The sequence below is a fragment of the Phyllostomus discolor genome, chromosome 1 (assembly GCF_004126475.2).
Source record: "Phyllostomus discolor isolate MPI-MPIP mPhyDis1 chromosome 1, mPhyDis1.pri.v3, whole genome shotgun sequence".
Lineage (NCBI taxonomy): Eukaryota > Metazoa > Chordata > Mammalia > Chiroptera > Phyllostomidae > Phyllostomus > Phyllostomus discolor.
In genome coordinates, this window is record NC_040903.2 from 188,425,856 (window position 1) to 188,436,275 (window position 10,420).

Below are 10,420 nucleotides of genomic sequence, written 5' to 3' on the forward strand. Positions count from 1 at the left end.
TCCTTTTGTACCTTTTGAAATTTTAAACATGCAAATGTATTAACAATTCAAAGAATGAATAAATTAAAAATAGCAGTGACACTAAAAAAATGTGGCAGGATACCAATGCAGTTGGTGAAAATCTCCAAATAAAGATCTTTTAAAATAACTAGTCTACTAAATTCAATACTTTGCACAGTTTCCCTGAATTTTTGAGTTGAAAAGGGTTCCTGACCGTAAAACTACGCTCATTTCATAATTTTCAGACAAGTTTCCAATTTCAACTTTTTGCTAGGAAAATACAGTCAAATAGTAATTCCACATTATTCACAGTCTAGCTTCTGAAACCCAGTCTAGATAATAGCTAGTATTTACTGAATGTGGCACTTCCACATCTATTGATTATCATCATCATTGGTATTTGATAGACGTCACACCTTAAGTTACTTGCCCCAGGCAATACAGCTAGTAAGTAAGCTAGGTCTCTTGTGAGCAACGGAACTCATGTACTTTCCCCCACGCAACGCTGCACCATAACCTATATGGAGGATGGTAAACACGAGAGGACATTCTTCCATGAGACAATTCTCATTATGAATACACTTTTGAGTAGTAGCCCATTATAAAAATTGGGAATTATATCTGCATATTCCTTCTTTACACTACACAAAGCAGATACAGATGAAAGAGAATTACTTCATCCAGTAGTTAGAAAAGCACAAAAAATAAACTGGAATTTTTTAAATCCTCTCAAACTATCACCCTAAAAATAAAAATGTAGTAAGCTGAATCATAAGCCTAGAATTTCAAAACAATGTTTTCAGCTGGCTGGTGTGGCTCAGTGGACTGAGTACCCGCCTGCAAAACAAAGGGTCGCCGGTTCAATTCCAGTCAGGGCACACGCCTGGGTTGCAGGCCAGGTCCCCAATGGGAGGGGCATGAGAGACACAACCACACATAGATATTTCTCTCCCTCTTTCTCCCTCCCTTTCGCTAAAAATAAAATAAATACAAAAATGTTTTCATTAGAGAAGGTGTGTGCTATAGAAACAGAGTTACCATCTAAAGGTTTCAAAACCAAGAGGCAAAGAGTCTCTCTCTGCTGAATGGCACCTCCACTCATCATAGTTTTGGGAATGTTTAATAATGAGTGTCCAAGGCCCTGGCTGGTGTAGCTCAGTGGATTGAGCACAGGCTGCAAATCAAAGGGTCGCCAGTTCAATTCCCAGTCAGGGCACATGCCTGGGTTGCAGGCCAGGTCCCCAGTGGGGACCACATGAGAGGCAACCGCACATTGATGTTTCTCTCCCTCTCTTTCTCCCACCCTTCCCCTCTCTCTAAAAATAAATAAAATAAAAAAAAATAATGAGTGTCCAAACTATCAGCAAAATGCCTCAGAAGCATGTAATGAGGCTATAAATAATACTACCACTTTCATTATAATCCCATCTTTAAAGAGATGGTAGTTTTCAAAAGCATCCACTCAAATCTAAATTTACATAATCTTCTAAAGTCAAAGAAAAATGGAAATAAGGTGTGGGAGAACAGGGTAGATAGAGAACATAAATCACTAACCAGATACTGCTACTACCAGTTCTATTACTACTACTTATTAATATAAATGTTTGTGTGTCTATTTGCCTAAATGCTAAGTTTGATTGCCCTTACTCAGTGACTTACCTAAATGACTGCCACAGCTTGCTTCATGCCCTGCTGTGTAGGGACAAAGAGAACATCCAAGTCTTTACTTTCTTATCAAGCACATAAGGCATGAAACCTCTACTGTAACCTTCACCAGTAAACCTTCATCGGTAAAATGAGTACGAGTCCTTTAAGCTCAAAAACTTTAGGACTCCCTGAAAACATTTTCAGAAGTATGTGAAGATGGAAAAACTTCAAATGTCTTTCAAGGTTTATTCTGCAATTTCATTATATATACTGAGGAAAAGCCAGGTCACTCACCATATATTTTACAGAAAAGCACATACTAGTATTGCTTCCTACAGAAAATAACAACACTGACACAAATTTTAAAATCCCACCTATTAGCAAAAGGGCAAAGTAGATTAAACTTACTTTACTATGGATTTGCAACTAAAAAAAGTTTTAAGATACTAAGAATTAATGGTAGTATTACTTATAAGACAGTCAAGTATTAGATGCATAAAATAAGCATTCTGGTAATGCACCCACACAAAATATGTGGTTGTTAATGAATATCTAATTTTTGAACTCTCAAAATTTACATATTAAAAAAATGAGTTACATAATAACTATATTTACACAATTTCCATTTTCAAACTACTCTAAAATTAAAGACCTCAAGGAAATTTTTCACTTCATTCTTTGAAGAACCCACAAAATTCAATTGCAATTTAAATTGTCTTCCACAATAAAATTACTCAAGCCTACCAATTTACTTAAAGAACAGTACAGAAAATTAAATCAGTAACTATCCTTTGGCATGCATATATAATTTACTCCAGTTTCTCCTACAGAAATAGAAAAAAGAAATTCCTTCTATAGTTTCCTTATATTCCATAAATTACTTCCTAAAGTAAGTAAAAAATAAAAAGGTAACATACAAAAGGTCAATTTGTAAAAACAACAAATGTCATTTAACAAACTCTTTACATTCACTACAATAAGCAATAGCAAATACACATTTCTGATGTCTCTACCTGAGAGTACATCTGTGTTGTTCTATACATATGGGAATCTAATTTAAGGAATCCTTTCCAGAATATTTTCCCAGAATGGGCTTACTACAGTAGAATCACTTTTAGTCTATCTGGAATTAAGCTTATGAATATATATCTAGCATTATATGGTCCTGTTGCTCTCTAATTCTCCCACACTGGCAAAATATACAAGTTTACAAAAATCGCATTCTTAGAAAGCAAAGTTCCTGGAAATTTTTCCATACTACCAGACTTCACTTAAAAAATGAGAAAAAGGGTATACACATGGCAATTAGCACATGAAAAGATGCTCATCACTAATCATTAGGGAAATGAAAATCAAAAACACAACAAATTACCACTTCACACACATTGTGATGGCTATTTAAAAAAAAAATGTTGGTGAGGATATGGAGAAATTGTATAAAATGATGCAGCTGCTGTGAAAACCAGTATGGTGAGTAGTCAAAAATCATTAAAACATTTGACCCAGCAATCCCACTTCTCTGTCTATCCCCCAAAAATGTGAAAGCAGAGCCTCAAACAGGTATTTGTATATCCATGTTCAGAGCAGTATTATTCACAATAACAAAAAGCTGGAAGCAACACAAGTGTCCACTGACAGGTGGATAAACAGTATGTGGTATGTTCATACAATGGAATATATTCAGCCTTAAAAAGGAGAAAAATTCTGCCCTGGCTGGTGTGGCTCAGTGGATTAAGTGCCAGCCTGTGAACCAAAGGGTCACCGGTTCAATTCCCAGACAGGGCACATGCCTGGGTTGCAGGCCAGGTCCCCAGTGGGAGGGGCATGAGAGATACAACCACACATTGATGTTTCCCTTTCTCCCTCCCTTCTCCCTCCCTAAAAATAAATCAATGAAATCTTAAAAAAGAGGAAAATTCTGACACATGCCACAACACAGAAGGACACCATGCTACGTGAAATGACAGTCACAAAAAGACAAATGTTGTACGAATTCACTAATATGAGGTCCCTAAAGTAGTCAAATGGTGGTTGCCAAGGGGTTAGGGGTAGGGGGGGATGGGGAGTTAGTGTTTAATAGATACACAGTTTCAGTTGGGAAGCTGAAAATGTTCTGGAGATGGGCAGTTGGTGGTGGATACACAACAATGTGAATGTACCTAATGCTACACTTAATGCCCATTTAAAAATGGTTAAAATGGTCCATTTATGTTATGTAGAGTTTACAATAAAAAAAGAGACATAAAAGACAACAAAATATTAAAACATGTCAACTTCTTCTCACACATGCCTACTTCACTGCCCACCAAACCAATACCCTATGAGTGATTAGTTAAGTTTTAATGTAAAGGTTTACCATGTGCCCCAAGAAAACAATGTAATGAAAGTTTAAATTTTTTTCTAATCCTAAAAAGAGTTTATTTGCTCAGAATAAAGTCCTTTGCCACATGTAGATGCTAATGGCTATTATATGCCTAGTTCAGATTAAATAAATCACTACAGAAACCAATATGCCTATACGCTTTGTATTTCAAGCATGGTTAGTTTTATCCCTAGAGAGTTTTTCCTTCATTTTTCTTCCAAAGCTTCATAAAGACTATTTTCATTTTTACCAACAAAATCTTCAGCCAGAATGCCCCCTCTCCCCAACTCATAAGAGCTCATCTTTACTAATTGGTAAACATACCATCTTTACAGTAATCAGCATTCGTTTAGCTTCCACTGATGTCAAGTATAAATATTGGAAACACATTTATGAATCTCGCTCCTTTAAAAAATTGTTCACATGAGTAAAATGCAAGTTTGAAATATCTTAGGCTAAATTTTAAGGATCCTCTAGTCGATCTCTAGTGTTTCTTATAAGAACTTTGATTTCACAAACTGTCACAGAAATAAATGTTTGTGAGTGAACTAGCAAACCAGGTTTTGATTTGCTCTAAGCCACTATTGTGCATTTTGTTTTCAGGTCCCTTTTCCTTCACTCTTAAGTATTAAGCAGACAAAAATCTGCCTTCAAAGGTAGATTCTGATAGTTTCCATGCTATAAACGCTATGTTCCAATTCATTTAGAACCATGCCTATTCATAAACATTAAACAAATAGATGAAAATTTAAAGGAGCACAAAGTATCCACATACCTAAACAAAAGCTAAAAGGTCTAATTTAGAGAAAATAGGTTGATATTAAAAACTAGTCCTTAATTCATTCCAATGTAAAGAGAAAAGTAGTGTTAAACAACTATGACCATCATACACATTTTCTATTTGTACTATCTGAAAACAAAAATGCATGCAATTACTGAGTATTGTTTCTTCCAAACATCATTTTTATATGTAAGTTAATGGTACCGTCTCTTCTACTAGGTCTACTTCCTAAAACTAAAAATGTACAATTTGTAATTGTCTTTGCATATAACAGGTACATCTAAATGTCAACAGAAGAATAAAAATATAGACCCAGACACCTTCAAGTTTCTCTGGCATTCAGTTTCCCTACTTATCAGTGTAAGAGGTCCTCCTGATAATAAGTTTCTTTTTATTTATCCACAGCTATTCATATTAAATTGAGCCCTTTAAAATGAAGAAAGGGTGTATCTGGTCACATGCCAGTAACTTCTGTAAGTATGAAACTTCCCATCCCACAATTTATAACACAAAATATTAACAAATGTGAAATTCTACAAAAAAGATATTATATATAAACATAAAAAGATCCATTGAAAAGGACTCCATCACCTGGCACGAATCTTACCTTTCAGCAGGGGCAGAGGTGTTAACTCAATAGGCTTGCCTTGGGACCTAAACTGTGAGGAACTTTGTGACCTCTTCTGTCTGGCTTTTCTGACGGACTTCCGAGAAAATCCGTCTACTTTATCCACTGATGGAGGAGTAGTTGGTGCTGAGGACATATCCCTACTGAAGAGAAAGAGGTATCATAAACATATTTCCAAGGTAGAAGCACACGAGAGGGACTCCCCCTCCCCCAAAAATATGGAACTATCTTCTCGAGAGCAGGCCCCTTGTAGTACAGGCCCTCCCTGCTAGGTGAGTGTTCTAGGAATCCATCTCTATCAGTGTACAAGCTGGCGTTGTAGTGAGAGGCTGAGTTCGGCTGCAGTGTGATTTCTTTTTTAAGATTCTCTCAAGGTATTTGCCCATTTCATGATGGATGTTTTACAAGCGCACCTACCGACACTGCACTGAGTGTTGAGCAGTTTTTGACCAAAACAGCATGACCCCCATGCCACACCATCCCTATTCACCCAATCTCACCCCAAGTGACCTTTTTTTAATTTCCCCAGATGAAAAAAGTCCTCAAAGGGAAACTTTTTGCCCATGTGAAAGAGGTGAGGTGACACAAAAAACAGCAGAAGCACTAAAAGGCATCAAAATTGACAAATTCAAAAAACTGTTTCGAGCATTGGAAAAAATCTCAGTGGGTGTATTAAATTAAACGGAGAGTTCTTTGAAGGTGACTGAGGTTTAAACATGTAAGAATACAGAATCTTTTATAAATAAATTCTGGGTTTTTTGGGAGGGTCCCCTCTCATACATGTGAGATACAAAAATTCTAAAACTCCCATACACAATATTCATGAAAATGGAGATATATAATAAAGAAAAGCAAATAAAACCCATTAAGAAAAGTCACGTTCAATGAGAAAACATAAAAATTTGCTGAAAAATAGAAGTAATATAACTATGCTATTACTAGGATAAGCATTAAAGATGTTCATTTAGCCCTGGCTGGCGTAGTTCAGTGGATGGAGCGCGGGCTGCGAACCAAAGCATCGCAGGTTCGATTCCCAGTCTGGGTACATGCCTGGGTTGCAGGCCATGACCCCCAGCAACCGCACAGGGATGTTTCTCTTTCTCTCTTTCTCTCTCCCTCTCTCCCTCCCTCCCTCCCTCTCTCCCTCTCCCCTCTCTAAAAATAAATAAATAAAATCTTTAAAAAAAGAAGCACTTAAAAAAAACAGAGGAATGCCTTGTTAAAAAAAAAAAAAAAAAAAGATGTTCATTTAGACCTGAAGAACTCTATGCTATGTACTCATTTTCTAACTATGAAGCTCTTCTGTTACTGAGATTCCTGAAGTAATGTTGGAGCTATTCTGCAGCTGGAAAACTTCCACTGATACATTTTCCCAAGATATTTAATATTATGAATGGGCTCTACAGTTGAAACCCTTATTGCACTTCAAGAATCTACACCAATGTATCACAACAAGTAAAATTTATGATTACTGAAACTATCTAGGCATGACTTTTAACACTGTTAGCTATGATAAACTATACCACACTGAAATGAGAACAGGCTAGATTACTTTAAACAGAACATATAAAAGGCATAATTAAATCACTTCAGCCCTGGCTGATATGGCTCAGTGGACTGAGTGTTGGCCTGTGAACTGAAAAGTTGTTGGTTTGACTCCCAGTCAGGGCACATGCCTGTGTTGCAGACCAAGTCTCCATTTGGGGGCGTGGGAGAGGGACCCCATCCATATTTCTCTCCTTTCTCGCTTCCTTCCCCTCTGTCTAAAAATAAATAAAATCTTTTTAAAAAGTCATTTCAAAGATGTCTTCTTTTTGAATGAAACCATCTTAAATTATCATGGCTTAATAAACAAAACAACCATGAAACTGTGCACCAAAGTTGAAATGAAAACAAATTCACAGCCTACTTAGACAACCAAGTTGAGTTCTCTTGAAGTTCACCATCAAATATTAATTTTCAGTCCATCAAACTGATGAAACTGAGCATTCTTTTGGATTTTCTAATCCTGTCAAGTGATTTAAATGAAGTCTATTTCCTAAAAGTAACAAGTGTTAAGATCAATTTCATTCACTTTTAGCAGATGCCATCATTTGCATAGCACTGAGGCTCCATGCAAGATTAATGGCAAACTCTAATAAAAATAATGCTTTGGGGGGAAATGCTGAAATGCAATTACTCACCTGTCATTCCAAACATAAGACAGGTGTTTTTTAATCTCTAAATAAAAGTATAAGGGAGTTTCTTCCTAAACTTTTAAGAATAAAGTTACCTCAATTACCTGGATCCTGACAAAGTAGAAATAACAAAAACAAAAAACCATGATGTCGAGGGCTGGAATTCTGACCTCTTGTTTGGCTCCCTTTTAAAATAAAAAAAAAAGTCTTTAGCCCTAGGCAGTGTGGTTCAATTGGTTGGAGTGTCCTCCCCTACATGAAAAGGTTGTGGGTTTGATTTCCGGTCTGCGCTCATATCCAGGTTTAGGGTGTGATCCCAGGTCAGGGCGAGTACCAGAAGGTAATCAATCCATGTTTCCCTCTTTCTCTTCCTCCCGTTCTCTTCTTTCTTTCTTTCTCTTTCTCTTTCCCTCTCTCTAGCTCTCTCTCAAAGCAATTAAAACATGTCCTCAGGTGAGAATAAAAATATATAATAAAAGTTTTTAGAAATCTACCTAATTTAGTCATAAATAAAATGTGACAGACTTAAAGTGGAATTGCGAACTATGAATGACTACAGGAGGAAGATCATTTAAAATTTTTCATTAAAAAAAATGCATCGGCGAAAAGCTCCACATCACGTTTGTACGTTGTAAATTTAGGGGCTGCTTTCCCAGTCTGGTATTTGACTTATTTAGATTTTCGTAACCGTAATTAACCCAGGATTTCAGTAAATCCTGTTCCTCCATCACTTTTTGTCTTCTTTACCCTCATCTCCCATTTGTAAAGATGGTTTATTGACAGCAATTTTTAAAAAAATCATGTGCCTCTTATGCCCGCGGCCAAAAATAAACGTCAAAGATCTCAACCCAAAGCGCCGCAGAACTGAACGTGCAGTTGCAGCGGGTCGGTGCAAAGCCCGGGGAAACAGGTTTCGCCCTGGACCAAGGCGCCCAAAGCTTTATCATCCTCTAAGCAGCGGGCACCGGGCATTTCCAAGGCTCAGGATAATCCAAACGGAGTACTGGTATGGAGGGGAATATGGGGTAGAGGTTCGTCTGTACGGATGGCTCATACACTCCCTTTGCTCCTACCCACCCCCACCCCAACCCCTAAGAAGCTGTTTCAGAATCCTTCTCACAACACCAATCCCCCTTTTTCTCCCAGCCCCATCAGTGAATAAGGGGCACAAGAAAATGCCTCTAATGCCGGAAGGAGAAAAGGGGGGAGGGGGACAGAGTGAATGAGAGGCATCATCAGAAGCATTTGCAGGTAAATCGGCAAGTGGGACGGGCCCTCATTCTCCCGCACCCCACCCCATCGCACTCCTCGCCTGCCCGGACCAGGCCTTCGCGAGGCCGGTGCCCTGCAGGTTTCCCTGGAAGACCCGGAGAAAGTGGGGAAGCGGGCGAGCCGCGGAGCTGGAGGGACGAAGTTACCTTGAAGCTTCTGGGGAAGAATTCGAAGATGATCTGTGGTTTTGAGGGGTGGGAGACTGGCGAGAGGGCCGCAGCGGGGGCGTGTGGCGGGACCGGGACTTGAGGTGGGAGGTCCGGACAGCAGCAGGGAACCCAGGGAGACGGCTGTCCCGCGCGGGGTCCCTCCGGTTCCGCGGCAGCGGCGCCTCTAGGCCTCACGGCCGGACCTGAATCTCAGCGTTCCGGCGGCGGCAACGGCGGCCTCACGATCCTCCCCCGTGGGCCCGTCCCATCAAATCGGCACCGACCCCGTTGCGGCTCCGCCGGTGGTTCCGCGCTCACATTCCCGGCGGGCGGCGCCTCTGCTCCTTGCCCGGGACCTGGCGGCGGTGGCGACGACGTGGGGAGGGGGGGAAGGGAGGGAGGAAGACAGGATCCGCAGCGGCAGCAGAACGAAGGAGGAGGAGGTGGAGCCGCTGGAGCTGGAGCCGCCGCTGCCAAAGTCGCCGTTCCGTAACCGCGGTGGGTCCCCGTCAATGCCCCTTTCTCTCTCCTATTGTCAATATCACCGGGCGGCTGAGTCCATGGCACACGCGCAACCGAACCTTCTGGCCAACAGCGCCCGCCCCCGGAGCCCCCTCACTGGAGGCTTCAAACGGGAAGCAATGCCTCACTGGTCGCCTTGCGCCTTCACTCCCATGCCAGCATGTTCGGCTGAGAGCCGACCAGGGATTGGCGGCAGGGGGGCAAAGAAACTGGAGGGTGGGAAGAGCGGAGACCGATGATTGGGCTGAGGAGCGAGAGACCCGGATGCAGCCTCGCTCTCCATCCGCGCAGCTGCCGCTTCCGCCTGGCGGAAGACGGCAGTCACCGCAGCCGCTAGGGCTGAGAGGAGCTTTAAACCTGGGAGGTGTGCGACTGACAGATCAATGGAATGGGTTTCCGCGCAATGCGGAACTTCTGCGCGGCGGTAGTCTTCAATCAGGATTCCAAGGGCCTTGATGGACTGAGGGTGGGGAAGCCCCGGGGCCTGGATTCCGCCCTCTTCAGCGGCTAGGGTGGCCCCTGTGGGCTCCAGGAGCCCCACTCAGGACGGGAACCAGCGCTGCGCAGACAGAAATAAGATCCCCCACCCGCGCCTGTGTAAATGGGCCCCCTTGCAGCCTGCCGTGAAATCCCCGGCAATCGCTCTCCGCTGAACCTTGTAGGAGACCTGGCACCGAAACCTGAAACCCTGGGGCCTGGCCAAGGGTTGGCTGTCGCATCCAGTTCTCTCTCACCTCGTATCCTTTTCCCTAAACCTCACTTTTGAATATGCTGCAAGCCTTGGTTGAGGGAGGCTCAGTGTAGCATATACAAGTGGGAATGCTGTCTCTACTCTCCACAATCACTTATTGATACCCACCGCACCGTCCTTTCAGCTGCACC

At 41.3% G+C, this 10,420-nt stretch overlaps 1 protein-coding gene across 2 annotated transcripts in view; it reads right to left on the reverse strand.

Moving 5' to 3' along the window:
• The window catches only part of PPP2R5E (protein phosphatase 2 regulatory subunit B'epsilon), a 142,085-nt gene extending 132,478 nt beyond the window's left edge, over positions 1–9,607 (reverse strand). The window contains exons 1-2 of one of the 2 annotated variants that reach the window (XM_028506618.2): positions 9,014–9,607; positions 5,398–5,561 (exon numbers count right to left, since the gene is read on the reverse strand). In XM_028506618.2, the coding sequence (XP_028362419.1) occupies positions 5,398–5,554 (157 nt within the window). In that variant the 5' untranslated portion in view covers positions 5,555–5,561; positions 9,014–9,607. The remainder of the gene's footprint in view (positions 1–5,397; positions 5,562–9,013) is intronic. The other variant, XM_028506619.2, reaches the window with a different exon arrangement.
• Between the last annotated feature and the right edge of the window lie 813 nt (positions 9,608–10,420).